At 43.7% G+C, this 17,500-nt stretch overlaps 1 protein-coding gene across 6 annotated transcripts in view; it reads right to left on the bottom strand.

Moving 5' to 3' along the window:
- The window catches only part of LOC133617150 (receptor-type tyrosine-protein phosphatase delta-like), a 353,800-nt gene that overhangs the window by 94,078 nt on the left and 242,222 nt on the right, over nucleotides 1–17,500 (bottom strand). For 3 of the 6 annotated variants that reach the window (XM_061976930.2, XM_061976926.2, XM_061976928.2), the window contains 7 exons: nucleotides 16,492–16,609; nucleotides 12,345–12,932; nucleotides 11,912–12,006; nucleotides 11,511–11,767; nucleotides 10,688–10,781; nucleotides 7,869–8,093; nucleotides 2,563–2,723 (listed from right to left, as the gene is read on the bottom strand). In XM_061976930.2, coding sequence (XP_061832914.2) covers nucleotides 2,563–2,723; nucleotides 7,869–8,093; nucleotides 10,688–10,781; nucleotides 11,511–11,767; nucleotides 11,912–12,006; nucleotides 12,345–12,932; nucleotides 16,492–16,609 — 1,538 coding nt within the window. The remainder of the gene's footprint in view (nucleotides 1–2,562; nucleotides 2,724–7,868; nucleotides 8,094–10,687; nucleotides 10,782–11,510; nucleotides 11,768–11,911; nucleotides 12,007–12,344; nucleotides 12,933–16,491; nucleotides 16,610–17,500) is intronic. The other 3 variants (XM_061976925.2, XM_061976927.2, XM_061976929.2) reach the window with 1 other exon arrangement.

Here is a 17,500-nt window from a genome sequence, read left to right as displayed (position 1 = left end):
CAGTGTTAAAGTTATTTATACTGGCACCGTCAGTGAAACCTGTATCGCTGTTGGCCAAGTATGGAATGCATTCACATGTGTGTGGTGCTGGAGCAGCACATATTATGTAACTGGGCCAGCATTTGCTGGACTGGCTGAAAAGCGGACGTGACGAGTTTTGGGAGGGGCACTGAAATTTGAGAGTCTCCCAGGAGGGTTGGCAAGTATGACAATTAGCGGTGTACCGTGGCACCACCGCTGAATATATATAAATTTGGCCCGCGGGCCAGAGTTTGACACCCATGGTGTAGACGATTTAAGAAGGAAGAGGACACGTATTTTAGCTATTTTAGCTATGGCAGTTTTACGGGATAATTTGCTTAGACAATTTTACTTGAGTTCCTAAAACATTCTATTTTCACCTGTTTTCTTCTCCGTTGTCAACTATTCATTTTTTAACCGTCTATTTTAGTGGCCAGAAAAAAAGTGATTTCTAATGTGAATGCAGTCTGACCCGCATGCGGACATTTTGGCAAATCGATTTTTGTAATTTTTGATGAGGTTCTGGTGGGATGAAGGCGACCTGAGCCTTCACATTGAATTTATTTCCACATCAAAAGAAGGATTGGGACTCGCACTGTCCACACGGACGTGAAAAAAAATCCGCTACAAGCGGCGTATGGAGAAAACCAAGCTGCCGTGTGACCAAGGTCTAAGACTGTGATGAAAGAGTGATGGTGACCAAGGTTTAAGACTGTGATGAAGAGTGATGGTGACCAAGGTCTAAGACTGTGATGGAAGAGTGATGGTGACCAAGGTCTTGAAAGAGTGATGGTGACCAAGGTCTAGGACTGTGATGAAAGAGTGATGGTGACCAAGGTCTAAGACTGTGATGAAAGAGTGATGGTGACCAAGGTCTAAGACCGTGATGAAAGAGTGATGGTGACCAAGGTCTAAGACTGTGATGAAAGAGTGATGGTGACCAAGGTCTAAGATTATGATGAAGAGTGATGGTGACCAAGGTCTAAGACTGTGATGAAAGAGTGATGGTGACCAAGGTTTAAGACTGTGATGAAGAGTGATGGTGACCAAGGTCTAAGACTGTGAGGAAAGAGTGATGGTGACCAAGGTCTAAGACTGTGATGAAAGAGTGATGGTGACCAAGGTCTAAGACTGTGATGAAAGAGTGATGGTGACCAAGGTCTAAGACTGTAATGAAAGAGTGATGGTGACCAAGGTCTAAGACTGTGATGAAAGAGTGATGGTGACCAAAGTCTAAGACTGTGATGAAAGAGTGATGGTGACCAAGGTCTAAGACTGTGATGAAAGAGTGATGGTGACCAAGGTCTAAGACTGTAATGAAAATGACCCTGTTGGACCAGTTGATCTGCCGTTTCTTTTCTTTTCTCCTCTGCTCCCCTTTTCCTTGAGGGGGGGGGGGGGGGGCACAGGTCCGGTGGCCATGGATGAAGTGCTGGCTGTCCAGAGTCGGGACCCGGGGTGGACCGCTCGCCTGTGCATCGGCTGGGAACATCTCTACGCTGCTGACCCGTCTCCGCTCGGGATGGTGTCCTGCTGGCCTCACTATGGACTGGACTCTTACTATTATGTTGGATCCACTATGGACTGGACTCTCACAATATTATGTCAGACCCACTCGACATCCATTGCTTTCGGTCTCCCCTAGAGGGGGGGGGTTACCCACATATGCGGTCCTCTCCAAGGTTTCTCATAGTCATTCACATCGACGTCCCACTGGGGTGAGTTTTTCCTTGCCCGTATGTGGGCTTTGTACCGAGGATGTCGTTGTGGCTTGTGCAGCCCTTTGAGACACTTGTGATTTAGGGCTATATAAATAAAGATTGATTGATTGATTGAATGAAAGAGTGATGGTGACCAAGGTCTAAGACTGTGATGAAAGAGTGATGGTGACCAAGGTCTAAGACTGTGATGAAAGAGTGATGGTGACCAAGGTCTAAGACTGTAATGAAAGAGTGATGGTGACCAAGGTCTAAGACTGTGATGAAAGAGTGATGGTGACCAAGGTCTAAGACTGTGATGAAAGAGTGATGGTGACCAAGGTCTAAGACTGTAATGAAAGAGTGATGGTGACCAAGGTCTAAGACTGTGATGAAAGAGTGATGGTGACCAAGGTCTAAGACTGTGATGAAAGAGTGATGGTGACCAAGGTCTAAGACTGTAATGAAAGAGTGATGGTGACCAAGGTCTAAGACTGTGATGAAAGAGTGATGGTGACCAAAGTGTAAGACTGTGATGAAAGAGTGATGGTGACCAAGGTCTAAGACTGTGATGAAAGAGTGATGGTGACCAAGGTCTAAGACTGTAATGAAAGAGTGATGGTGACCAAGGTCTAAGACTGTGATGAAAGAGTGATGTTGACCAAAGTGTAAGACTGTGATGAAAGAGTGATGGTGACCAAGGTCTAAGACTGTGATGAAAGAGTGATGGTGACCAAGGTCTAAGACTGTAATGAAAGAGTGATGGTGACCAAGGTCTAAGACTGTGATGAAAGAGTGATGGTGACCAAGGTCTAAGACTGTGATGAAAGAGTGATGGTCTTACCTTTTAAAAAGGAGGATGGCGATGACGATGCAGACGATGAAGATGACCGCCAGCACAGGACCCACCACCCACAGGAGACCCTCCTCCTCGTCAACGATAGGCTGGGGGTCCACGTCTGATGAGGTGACCGGGTCCGAGTACGGGCTGGTGGAGAACATGGTCTGTGGGGGCGTGTCACACACACACGGGTGTTAGGTCAGGGTTCTCAGAGAATTGACAAATGTGCTAAGCTAACTTCAATTGATCTTGACTTGCTAGAGTCTGAGGGGGAGCAGGACACGCCTCTTAAGATGCTCGGGGACTCCTTTTCATTGAGGGCCACTTTGCAATCATGGCTGCCCTCAAATGGCCACATAAATGAAGTAGCAGGCCACTTTTAATGAAGTAGCAGACCATATATAATGATGTAGCAGTTCACATTTAATGATGTGGCAGGCCACAATAATGAAGTGGCAACTCACATTTAATGACGTGGCAGGCCACAATAATGAAGTGGCAACTCACATTTAATGGTGTGGCAGTTCACCTTTATTGGTGCGGCAGGCCACTTTAAATGATGTAGAAGACCATATTGAAAGCGTGGCAGACCACATAAAATGATTTGCAAGACCACATTAAATGATGTGGTGGACCACAATTAATAACGTGACGGGCCACATTAAATGATGTGGCGAACTTAAATAAATAACGATGCGAACCAATTTCAATGATCTGGCAGGCCACATTGAATTTTGTGGCAGACCACATTGAATGATGAGGCAGACCACGTTGAATGTCTTGGTGGAGCTCATTAAATAACGTGGCAAACAACATTGAATGATGTGGCAGGCCACTTTAAATGATGTGGTGAACTTAAATAAATAATGATGCGAACCAATTTGAATGATGTGGCAGGCCACTGTGATTAATGTGGCAGACCACATTGAATCCTTGGTGGACCTCTTTGGCAAACAACATAGAATGATGTGGCAGACTACTTTAAAATGACGTGGTGGACCTCATTAGACAACGTGGCAAACAACATTAAATGATGTTGCAGGCCACAATAATGTGTGGTGGACCTCTTTAAATAATGTGGCAAACAACATTGAATGATGTGGCAGGCCACATAAAATGATGTGTTGGAGCTCATCAAATAATGTGGCGGACAACATTGAATGATGTGGCAGACCACATTTAATGGTGTGGCAGGCCATGGTAAGTGATGTAGAAGACCACATTTAAAATGTGGCAGACCACATAAAATGATTTGCAAGACCACTTTAAATGATGTGGTGGACCACAATTAATAACCTGACCGGCCACATTAAATGATGTGGCAAACTTAAATAAATAACGACGCACACCAATTTGAATGATGTGGCAGGCCACCTTGAATTTTGTGACAGACCACCTTAAATGATGTGGCAGGCCACATGGAATGATGTGGCAGGTACAAAGAATGTCTTGGTGGACCTCATTAAATAATGTGGCAAACAACATTGAATGATGTGGCAGGCCACAATAATGACATGTTGGACCTCATTAAATAAAATGGCAAACAACATTGAATGATGTGGCAGGCCACAATAAATGATGTGGTGGAGCTCATCAAATAATGTGGCGAACAACATTAAATGATGTGACAGACCACATTTAATGGTGTGGCAGGCCACATTAAGTGATGTAAAAGACCACATTTAAAATGTGGCAGACCACATACAATGATTTGCAAGACCACATTAAATGATGTGGTGGACCACAATTAATAATGTGATGGGCCACATAAATAATGTGGCGAACTTCAATAAATAACAAGGTGAAACACTTTGAATGATGTGGAAGACCACGTTAAATGATGTGGCGAACCAGATTACTTGGAAGAACACATTGACTAATGTGGCAAATCAAATTGTGTGGAAGACCACATTAAATGATGTAAAAGGCCAGCTTAAATGATGTGTGGTTAAGCACGTTAAATGACATGGAATACCACATTAAATGATGTGACAGGCCAAGTTTAAATGACGTGTTGGACCACGTTAAATGACATGGAAGACCACTTTTATGACATAACGGGCCACCTTAAATTACGTGGTGGACCATGCTAAATGACGTGGAAGACCACTTTAAATGAAATGGTGAACTATATTAAATGACATGATGGGCCAATTTAAATGATGTGGGAGACCACATTGAATGACGTGATAGGCCACCTTAAATGATGTGGTGGACCACGTTAAATGACATGGAAGAACAAATTGAATGATGTGACGGGCCACCTTAAATGATGTGGTGGACCACATTAAATGACATGGAAGACCACATTTATGACATAACGGGCCACGTTAAATTACGTGGTGTACCATGTTAAATGACATGGAAGACCACATTTGTGACATAACGGGCCACTTTAAATTACGTGGTGGACCATGTTAAATGACATGGAAGACCACATTTGTGACATAACGGGCCACTTTAAATTACGTGGTGGACCATGTTAAATGACGCACGTTAAATGACATGGAAGACCACATTTGTGACATAACGGGCCACATTAAATTACAATGTGGACCATGTGAAATGACGCACGTTAAATGACATGGAAGACCACATTTATGACATAACGGGCCACCTTAAATTACTCGGTGGACCATGTGAAATGACGCACGTTAAATGACATGGAAGACCACATTTATGACATAACGGGCCACCTTAAATTACGTGGTGGACCATGTTAAATGACGCACGTTAAATGACATGGAAGACCGCATTTATGACATAACGGGCCACCTTAAATTACGTGGTGGACCATGTTAAATGACGTGGAAGACCACATTAAATGAAATGATGAACTATATTAAATGACATGATGGGCCACTTTAAATGATGTGTGGTGGACAATGTTAAATGATGTGGAAGACCACATTGCATGACGTGACAGGCGACTTTAAATGATGTGGTGGACCATGTTAAATGACATGGAAGACCACCTTGAATGACGTGACAGGCCTTATTAAATGATGTGGAGGACCACATTAAATGACAAGACGAACTACTTTAAATGACATGCAGGCCACATTAAATGATGTGGAGGGCAAGTTCTAAAATCTGTTTTTTTAAGAGTTGGACCAAACTTTATTAGAGTGAAACCTCGATTTGCAAATCCTCATTTTTATGAACTTTTCCATATACGAACCACAGATGGATTTCAGATAATACTTTGGTGCACGGATCTTGTCTCAGTGTACAAACATGTCATCCACCCATTGTGTGCCTGCATCGCTGCCATTTTGTGCCCGGCAGCACATCCATTGTGGGCGGGCTGATCGATCTCTGCTGTTAGCTACTGTGCTAAGTGCTACTTTCTGTGCATTTTTTAAGGTGTTTTTCAGCCTTTTTACAGCATTTTTCTAGTTTTTATAGCTCAATATGAGTCCAAAGAAAGTAAAGAGCAAGCAATGTGTGGTCTGAAACATTCAGGAAGTCTCTTCATAGTAAGAAGATTTACCAACAAAGTCAAGTGGATGTCATTTTTACTTTTGATCTTTGGAGCAACTTAACTGTCAAACGTTTTGTCATTTCAAAGTGTGAGTGCACCACAGGGCTAGTGACAGAGTGTGTGCGTGTCAGCAGGGCGGCTGGAATGAGGACAGTTCAGTTTTTTGGGGGGCTTTTTTTTTATTAATTAAAAAGTTGCTCTTTCTCTCCCCTTTTCTGTTTGTTTGATATAAAATACTTCACTTTATATTGTGTTCAAATGGTACACATTTTTAGTAAAACACAGACATTTGCTGAGGCTGGAACCCATTATTCTTATGGAGAAATTTGCTTCAATTTACAAACGTTTGATATAGGAACCCTTTTGACGGAACAATTGAGTTTGTAAATTGAGGTTCAACTGTATTAGCCTGCATAGAATAAGCGCATCGATTGTGCTACTCACAGGGCTAGTGACAGAGTGTGTGCGTGTCAGCAGGGCGACTGGAATGAGGACAGTTCAGTTTATTTATTTATTTATTTATTTTTAAATAAAAAGTTGCTCTTTCTCTCCTTTGTTCTGTTTTTTTATATATATACAATACTTCACTTTATATTGTGTTCAAATTGTACACATTTTTAGTAAAATACAGACTTTTGTGGAGGCTGGAAACCATTATTCTTATGGAGAAATTTGCTTCAATGTACAAACTTTTTGATATAGGAACCCTTTTCACAGAACAATTGAGTTTGTAAATCGAAGTTTTAACTGCATTAGCCTGCATATAATAAGCGTTTCGGTTGTGCTACTCACAGGGCTAGTGACAGAGTGTGTGCGTGTCAGCAGGACGGCTGAATGAGGACAGTTCAGTTTTTTGGGGGGCTTTTTTTTTTTTATTAAATAAAAAGTTGCTCTTTCTCTCCCTTGTTCTGTTTGTTTGATATACAATACTTCACTTTATATTGTGTTCAAATTGTACACATTTTTAGTAAAATACTGACTTTTGCGGAGGCTGGAACCCATCATTCTTATGGAGAAATTTGCTTCAATTTACAAACTTTTTGATATATGAACCCTTTTCATGGAACAATTGAGTTTGTAAATCGAGGTTTTAACTGCATTAGCCTGTATATAATAAGCGTTTCGGTTGTGCTACTCACAGGGCTAGTGAGACAGTGTGTGCGTGTCAGCAGGGCGGCTGAAATGAGGCCAGTTCAGTTTTTGGGGGGGCTTTTTTTTTATTAAATAAAAAATTGCTCTTTCTCTCCCTTGTTCTGTTTGTTTGATATACAATACTTCACTTTATATTGTGTTCAAATTGTACACATTTTTAGTAAAATACTGACTTTTGCGGAGGCTGGAACCCATTATTCTTATGGAGAAATTTGCTTCAATTTACAAACGTTTGATATAGGAACCCTTTTTACGGAACACTTGAGTTTGTAAATGGAGGTTCAACTGTATTAGCTTGCATATAATACGAGTTTCGGTTGTGCTACTCACAGGGCTAGTGAGAGAGTGTGTGCGTGTCAGCAGGGCGGCTGAAATGAGGACAGTTCAGTTTTTAGGGGGGCTTTTTTTTATTAAATAAAAAGTTGCTCTTTCTCTCCCTTGTTCTGTTTGTTTGATATACAATACTTCACTTTATATTGTGTTCAAATTGTACACATTTTTAGTAAAATACAGACTTTTGCAGAGGCTGGAAACCATTATTCTTATGGAGAAATTTGCTTCAATTTACAAACTTTTTGATATATGAACCCTTTTCACGGAACACTTGAGTTTGTAAATGGAGGTTCAACTGTATTAGCCTGCATAGAATAAGCGTTTCGGTTGTGCTACTCACGTTTTCGGAGAGGTCGAGCAGGGCCAGCACGAAGAAGACGTACTCTTGGCCGTTCAGCAGCGCAGGATTGCGGAAGTCGCCGTAGTTCCGTCCGTCGCCCAGCGTGAACTCCATGGGCAGAGTTTTGAAGTGGGCGCTGACGTAGGACCTGGGATCTGATAGGCCGGCCTGCCTGCGAACACGCAGCGCTCGGCTTGCGCTCGTTCTGTTAATCTCCCTCAGCAGCTGGTCGGGAAGAAGACACACAAAGCGTCACGTTTGGCAACGCCATCGTCTCTTCAAACCGCCATCAAAGTATCACTGATCTCTTCAGAGAGCATCGCCAAGGTAAATACGTCTTCATCGTCAGAACGGCGGAAAAGTAACCCGACCCAAATCATTAAAAGCAAATATTGTGAGCCATGTATCGGATCATCACAATTTCCTTTGGTATCAGTTTCATGTCATAACAAAGAAAGAAAATGGCAAACATCTGTGTCTTTAATGACTGGCAACCAGTGGACCGCAGAAACATTTCATTATTGTCTTTATTTTCTCATTAAATCTTATGATACATGAAACATATGTTTGTTTTTGCAATCAAAGAAGAATGCTGTCGTGAAATAAGACAACTTGTCTTTTAGTAGTAAGTAAACAAACAAAGACTCCTAATTAGTCTATGCAGTAACATATTGTGTCATTTATCATTTTATACACATTATGAGGGACAAACTGTAAAAATGGATTATTAATCCACTTGTTCATTTACTGTTAATATATCGTTATTTTCTGTTTTAACATGTTCTATCTACACTTCTGTTAAAATATAATAATCACTTATCCTTAGAAGCGGAGGAAGAGACAAAGCTGCGGAGCTAGCGTTGGAATGGATGTACTTCACGGAGCTGAATGAGCATGTATCGGACACTTCGCTCGTCTTCCGTGCGGACTGGACATTGGCCGAGAGCTAGTGGGCAGCCTAGGAAGGAGTTGTTGGCTCTGTTCCTGTCTCTCGTATGTAATGTCATGTAAAAGTCTATCCCATCTTATTATTTAGTAACAGAAAGAGAACAGAGTGCTATTAAAAAATACATCCATCCATCTTCTTCCGCTTATCCGAGGTCGCGTCGCGGGGGCAGTAGCCTAAGCAGGGAAGCCCAGAATTTCCTCTCCTCGGCCACTTGATCCAGCTCCTCCCAGGGGATCCCGAGGCGTTCCCAGGCCAGCCGGGAGACATAGTCTTCCCAACGTGTCCTGGGTCTTCCCCGTGGCCTCCTACCGGTCAGACGTGCCCTAAACACCTCCCTAGGGAGGCGTTCGGGTGGCATCCTGACCAGATGCCCGAACCACCTCATCTGGCTCCTCTCCATGTGGAGGAGCAGCGGCTTTACTTTGAGCTCCCTCCGGATGACAGAGCTTCTAACCCTATCTCTAAGGGAGAGACCCGCCACCCGGCGGAGGAAACTCATTTGGGCCGATTGTACCCGTGATCTTGTCCTTTCGGTCATAACCCAAAGCTCATGACCGTAGGTGAGGATGGGAATGTAGATCGACCGGTAAATTGAGAGCTTTGCCTTCCGGCTCAGCTCCTTCTTCACCACAACGGATCGATACAGCGTCCGCATTACTGAAGACCGATCCGCCTGTCGATCTCACCATCCACTCTTCCCTCACTCGTGAACAAGACTCCGAGGTACTTGCCCCACTTGGGGCAAGATCTCCTCCCCAACCCGGAGTTGGCACTCCACCCTTTTCCGGGCGAGAACCATGGACTCGGACTTGGAGGTGCTGATTCTCATCCCAGTCGCTTCACACTCGGCTGCGAACCGATCCAGTGAGAGCTGAAGATCCTGGCCAGATGAAGCCATCAGGACCACATCATCTGCAAACAGCAGAGACCTAGTCCTGCAGCCACCAAACCAGATCCCCTCAACGCCTTGACTGCGCCTAGAAATTCTGTCCATAAAGGTTATGAACAGAATGGGTGACAAAGGGCAGCCTTGGCGGAGTCCAACCTTCACTGGAAACGTGTCCGACTTACTGCCGGCAATGCGGACCAAGCTCTGGCACTGAGCATACAGGGAGCGGACTGCCACAATCAGACAGTCCGATACCCCATACTCCCTGAGCACTCCCCACAGGACTTCCCGAGGAACACGGTCGAATGCCTTCTCCAAGTCCACAAAACACATGTAGACTGGTTGGGAAAACTCCCATGCACCCTCAAGGACCCTGCCGAGAGTATAGAGCTGGTCCACAGTTCCACGACCAGGACGAAAACCACACTGTTTCTCCTGAATCCGAGGTTCGACTATCCGGCGTAGCCTCCTCTCCAGTACACCTGAATAGACCTTACCAGGAAGGCTGAGGAGTGTGATCCCACGATAGTTAGAACACACCCTCCGGTTCCCCTTCTTAAAGAGAGGAACCACCACCCCGGTCTGCCAATCCAGAGGCACCGCCCCCGATGTCCACGTGATGCTGCAGAGTCTTGTCAACCAAGACAGCCCCACAGCATCCAGAGCCTTAAGGAACTCCGGGCGGATCTCATCTACCCCTGGGGCCTTGCCACCGAGGAGCTTTTTAACTACCTCAGCAACCTCAGCCCCAGAAATAGGAGAGCCCACCACAGACTCCCCAGGCACTGCTTCCTCATAGGAAGACGTGTTGGTGGGATTGAGGAGGTCTTCGAATTTCGAATTTCGAATATTTAATACTGATATTAAAAAAATACAGTATGGCAACTTCAAACGCTCTAAAGTACAATATATCCACGGCCATGTTTATTGTCTATTGTTTAGTATTGTGGCCAGAGAAGTACAGTACTGTCCTGCTCTCACCTCATCCAGGTTCATCTGGTCCGGCTCCTCCCAGGGATTCAGGAACTTTCCTCCCCGTTGCTTCTTCAGGGGCACCACCACCACGTAATAACCCCTGGAACGCAGGATCCGTTTAGTTTAGTTTGATAAGTAGTCCATTGCATTTTCAACGTCAATCAAACTGATCATGACTGTTTTTACGAAACCAGAGTTTATGGTACGGTGTCTAAAGTGGAGAACAAAAGTAAAAGCTTGATTAGAAAAGGGGAATTTGTCATTGGGCAGAATGGCAGTCAGTAGTCACACCAGAATGCTCCACGTGTCCCCGGAGCCTGACTCACTCCACCGCTTGCTCTTAATAACCTCGCTGGCACTATGTGGAGTGTGGCCAATACTGAGGATGAACTGAAAAAGTAGAAACGCTGATGACCTATTCTTGCAATGAAATGATTAGTTGGTGTCTCTTGCCTTCATTAAGATGGAGCAGACACCGTAAATAACGAGACCATAGTCCGACATGACCGAGGGGAAACCACCGCCATGGCGGGTGTTGCAGTGGAATGACTCATGCTGAGATTTACAGAGAATTTCCAAGGAGGGCATTGGTTCTCTGTATTTATTCTCAGTTTGAAAAAGATTACGAGCTTTGTGCTTTCGCCCTGCCTGCTGTGGGAGTTTCAAGAGCTGAACAGCCGCCAACTCATAGAGAGAAATCCCTCCTGTTAGGCCAATAAATGCAGCATGCAAAGGAAGATGGCGGGATTTCCTCAATGGACCAATTCAGCTCTCCATTCGGACTTAATTGGATATTGCAGTCGGAAAAATCTACACATCTCTCTCTTACTTGACTTTAGCTGCCGTCTGCACAGATGGAAGTTGCACAGTCACCATGCCGTCGGCGTTGGTCTTCCCCACCACCACGGGCTTGGTTTTCAGGATGTCGGGAGCGGTGGTGGCTGTGACGCGATGCTGAAGGCCCCCAGCACTGTTGGCCCGGTTGGTTAGCAAAAAGGAGTACAGAGTGTCTGGCTGCAAACCGGTGATCAGCTTCTGGGACTGCTTCCCGTCCACCTCCACGGACTGACCCTTTCCATACAGGATCTGAACGGAACAGGGATTTCAACATGTTATTTGGGGCCTGAGGCCAACAAACTAGAATCCAGTACATTGTTTTATTTGATCGCAAATCTAAATTTTGCAACAGAAACCAAATTGTTGCAATTGGACTGATGCAGATGTACTAACAGTGAACGGCTGGGTAGGATTCTTGTCTCGGACGTCCCAGGACAACAGCACCGAGTTCTTCATGGCGGCCTTCACTTTGAAGTTGGTGGCAAAAACTACAGTGAAAACAAACAAACAAACAAAAAGAGGTGAACTTGATGGTGAACTCCTGTCCGGTGAAAGGCCATACCTGGGTTCTACGCTCTAGCTTACGCCGTGTATTGGCTTGGATCAGCAAGCCAGTCAGTGAGACCGGACGGGCTCAAGACACTTACCTTGCTTTGCGAAAAGGATGTTTTGTCTAAGAGTACAGCGACAAGACAATGAAAAAGGACACTTAGGATGTATTCAGGTGTGCGCGTGTGTGTTTGTGGAGCTGGGGTCTGATGTTTGGAAGCTTGTGATATCCTGACCAATGGAAGATGGGTTTTTAGGGAGTGAGTGTGAATCCTACCTTGGTCTAGCCGCTGCGTCCGAAACTGGACACCGGGGCTGTACGGACCGGGCCCGACAGTTGTGAACGCGCACATCCTGACATGATACACGGTATCAGGACTCAGACCCTCCAACAAAACACTCGACTCTGGAGTGGGCACCACAACTTCTGAGGCATTCCCCCGACTGTTTACATCCTTGTACAGCACCGAGTACTTTGTGATTTTCCCATTTTGCTCAATGAGCGGCACTGCTTTCCAAGTCAGTCGAAGGGAGTTGGCAGACATCTCCTCTGAGATGATATTTTCTGGGTATCCAGTCGGAGCATCTTCAGGGGTGGCCACCTCTTTAGCCGCCTCTTCTCCATAGCCCATTTTGTTGCGGGCGGACAGTCTGAACACATAATTGGCACCCTTGTGGATGTCCTGGGCTGTGTAGCGATTCTCCTTGGTGGGGAACTCAACCACCGTGAAGGGAAGAACGTCCACGCGGCCGAAGGTGAGGCGGTAACCCAGGAGAGGGGTCGGCGGATCGGGCGGTGGGCTCCAGTGCAGCACAGCGGTGCCGGAGTCAGTCGCACTCACCGTTAGTTTGGGCTTTCCGGGCACTGCAAAAAGAATTAGGACAAAAGAGCGTGAAGAAACAGGGAATTAGCAGTTAAACTGTCTGAACTGTGCGGCCAACCCGAGCACTTTGGCACATTCCAAGACAGGATGTAGAGTAGCGCCACAAAGCAGTAAGCAAGGGATGAGGTTTGTTTAAGTGACTTTTACAAGACCTTCATGAGGATGTGAGCTGTACTCACTCAAGTTTTTACTTGCAGCCAAAGGCTTTTCCGAAGTACGGGGGACAGATTTCCATCATGCATTGACAATCATGTACGGCAGGACTATTTATTTGTTGTGCTAACTGACAAAATGAATAATGCGCAGTCCCGCCAGGATTTTGCGATGTGGCCATCGCGCCATTTCACGCAATTTCAACCAATCCTTGCATTTTCCCGACACATTTTGGCCAACGCAACTGTCTAACCCAGGGGTCCCCAAACTTATATATATATATATATATATATATATATATATATATATATATATACATTATACATTAAATATATATATATATACATACATTATACATTAAATATATATATATATATATGTATATATATATATGTATGTATACATTATACATTAAATATATATATACATTATACATTAAATATATATATATATACATTATACATTAAATATATATATATATACATTATACATTATATATATATATAATGTATAATGTATATATATATATATATATTTAATGTATAATGTATATATACATATATATATATATACATATATATATATATATACATATATATATATATTTAATGAATAATGTATATATATATATATATATATATATATATATATATATATATATATATATATATATATATATATATATATATATATACAAGCTTGTTTCACAGGTTTCCCTTTTGAAGGGAACCCTGCGAAACAGGCTTGTAGGGATGATATATATATATATATATATATATATATATATATATATATATATATATATATATATATATATATATATATATATATATATACATATATAACTTCATGAATGTTTTTTGTGACCAACAAGTATGTGCTCCAATCACTCTATCACAAAAAAATAAGAGTTGTAGAAATGATTGGAAACTCAAGACAGCCATGACATGATGTTCTTTACAAGTGTATGTACACTTTTGACCACGACACACACATATGTATATATATATATATATATATATATATATATATATATATATATATATATATATATATATATATAAACACACAGACACACACACACAGACTGAAATGCAGTACAAGGGGTGGGAGGGGGTGTTATTATTTTACTTATATTTTTTTTCTGTAATTTGTCATTTTTGGGTATATTTGTCCATCCATCCATTTTCTACCGCTTATTCCCTTCGGGGTCGCGGGGGTTGTATTTTTTTTAATTATTATAATTTTTTTTGTAATTTTTTCGGTGGGGAGGGCAAAAAAAATAAAAAGTGTCTGTTTTCTCAGTACTTGTATTATGCTTTCCTTATCCAATGAATAAATAAATATTATTAAAAAAAAAATACAAATAATATACAGTAAATATAATAAAAAATGAGTAATGATAAAAACAATAATATACTTTATTTATTTATTAGTTAACTCATTACTTGTGACGGCGATAGTCCTACCATGAGTGGATTATACAGAATGTATTTTTGTATTTTTTAAATTATTATTATTATTATTATCCCGGTAAGGTCTATTCAGGTGTACTGGAGAGGAGGCTACGCCGGATAGTCGAACCTCGGATTCAGGAGGAACAGTGTGGTTTTCGTCCTGGTCGTGGAACTGTGGACCAGCTCTATACTCTCGGCAGGGTCCTTGAGGGTGCATGGGAGTTTGCCCAACCAGTCTACATGTGCTTTGTGGACTTGGAGAAGGCATTCGACCGTGTACCCCGGGAAGTCCTGTGGGGAGTGCTCAGAGAGTATGGGGTAACGGACTGTCTTATTGTGGCAGTTCGCTCCCTGTATAATCAGTGCCAGAGCTTGGTCCGCATTGCCGGCAGTAAGTCGGACACGTTTCCAGTGAGGGTTGGACTCCGCCAAGGCTGCCCTTTGTCACTGATTCTGTTCATAACTTTTATGGACAGAATTTCTAGACGGAGTCAGGGCGTTGAGGGGATCTGGTTTGGTGGCTGCAGGATTAGGTCTCTGCTATTTGCAGATGATGTGGTCCTGATGGCTTCCACAGGCCAAGATCTTCAGCTCTCGCTGGATCGGTTCGCAGCCGAGTGTGAAGCGACTGGGATGGGAATCAGCACCTCCAAGTCCGAGTCCATGGTTCTCTCCCGGAAAAGGGTGGAGTGCCATCTCCGGGTTGGGGAGGAGATCTTGCCCCAAGTGGAGGTGTTCAAGTACCTCGGAGTGTTGTTCACGAGTGGGGGAAGAGTGGATCGTGAGATCGACAGGCGGATCGGTGCGGCGTCTTCAGTAATGCGGACGCTGTATCGATCCGTTGTGGTGAAGAAGGAGCTGAGCCGGAAGGCAAAGCTCTCGATTTACCGGTCGATCTACGTTCCCATCCTCACCTATGGTCATGAGCTTTGGGTCATGACCGAAAGGACAAGATCACGGGTACAAGCGGCCGAAATGAGTTTCCTCCGCCGAGTGGCGGGGCTCTCCCTTAGAGATAGGGTGAGAAGCTCTGTCATTCGGGGGGAGCTCAAAGTAAAGCCGCTGCTCCTCCACATCGAGAGGAGCCAGATGAGGTGGTTCGGGCATCTGGTCAGGATGCCACCCGAACGCCTCCCTAGGAAGGTGTTTCGGGCACGTCCGACCGGTAGGAGGCCACGGGGAAGACCCAGGACACGCTGGGAAGACTATCTCTCCCGGCTGGCCTGGGAACGCCTCGGGATCCCCCGGGAGGAGCTGGACGAAGTGGCTGGGGAGAGGGAAGTCTGGGCTTCCCTGCTTAAGCTGCTGCCCCCGCGACCCGACCTCGGATAAGCGGAAGAAGATGGATGGATGGATGGATGGATTATTATTTTTTCAGTGGGGGTGGGGGCAAAAAAGAAAATTGTCTGTTTTCTCAGTACTTGTATTATGATTTCCATATCAAATTAATACAAAAATATTATTTAAAAAATTAAATAATATACAGTAAATATAATGAAAATTAAGTCATGATAAAAATAATAACATATATTTTTAATTTATTACTTGTGACGGCGACAGTCCTACCATGAGAGGATTATACAGAATGTTCACTGTTACAAACACGTTTGACAGCCCTGATCTGCGTCCAAGCTTGCAGAATTACTGCATGATGTTATATATTTTCATTTATTGAGAAATGACTCACTCTCCTTGAGGTTGTCTTGTGTGACGACTTTGATGTTAAAATATTGTTATGAAGTTGCTTGAGCAGTCTGAACATGTATTATTGAACACACCACATGTTGAGGATTTACAGTCCGGCACCTTCTCTATGACTTGGTGTTATATCTCAAATAGATGTAGGGAGGTTATGCTTATGGGTGTCATTTAGCGGGGGAGTGTGTGTTTGTGTCGTAAACAAACAAACAAACAAACGTCTTAGGCTTACATGGCATGGCGGTGCAGACGCTAACAGGCTTGCTGCGAGCGCCGTCTCCCTTGGCGGTGTAAGCTCCCACCGACAGCGAGTACGAGGTGTCAGCCTTCAAACCTCCCAGCAGCGCCTCCTGCAACACAACACGCGGCGCCGGGTGAGCATTGTTGGCGTCTCCACTCTCCAAATGCCAGAAGGTGAGACCCTAATAATCACAGATCACAATCTACATACTGTGAACTTTTCCTATGCAGCCTCAATATTACCTGCCTTGGTTTATTGCTCACCTGGCGGCATCTCCAACAATGAAAGGCCACCACCACTAGTGTGGCGTGAGATACAGTCTGGTGTGCCCTGGGAGATGATCTCATTTCACCTATTTGGGTTAAAAAGATTGTTTGCAAACCAGTAATTATAGTCTGCAATTTGAGTGTCGGTGCTGTCTAGAGCTCGGCAGAGTAACCGTGTAATACTCTTCCATATCAGTTGGTAGCAGCAGGTAGCTAATTGCTTTGTAGATGTCGGAAACAGCGGGAGGCAGGGTGCAGGTAAAAAGGTGTCTAATGCTTAAACCAAAAATAAACAAAAGGTGAGTGTCCCTAAGAAAAGGCATTGAAGCTTAGGGAAGGCTATGCAGAACAAAACTAAAACTGAACTGGCTACAAAGTAAACAAAAACAGAATGCTGGACGACAGCAAAGACTTACTGCGTGTGGAGCAGACAGCGTCTACAAAGTACATCTGAACATGACATGACAATCAACAATGTCCCCACAACGAAGGATAAAAACAACTGAAATATTCTTGATTGCTAAAACAAAGTAGATGTGGGAAATATCGCTCAAAGGAAGACATGAAACTGCTACAGGAAAATATCAAAAAAAGAGAAAAAGCCACCAAAATAGGAGCACAAGACAAGAAGTAAAACACTACAAACAGGAAAACAGCAAACAAGTGAAAATAAGTCAGGGTGTGATGTGACAGGTGGTGACAGTACACCTACTTTGAGACAAGAGCTATAGTGA

This window comes from Nerophis lumbriciformis, linkage group LG16 (assembly GCF_033978685.3).
Source record: "Nerophis lumbriciformis linkage group LG16, RoL_Nlum_v2.1, whole genome shotgun sequence".
Taxonomy (NCBI): domain Eukaryota; kingdom Metazoa; phylum Chordata; class Actinopteri; order Syngnathiformes; family Syngnathidae; genus Nerophis; species Nerophis lumbriciformis.
This window is presented reverse-complemented; position numbering and strand designations above follow the sequence as displayed.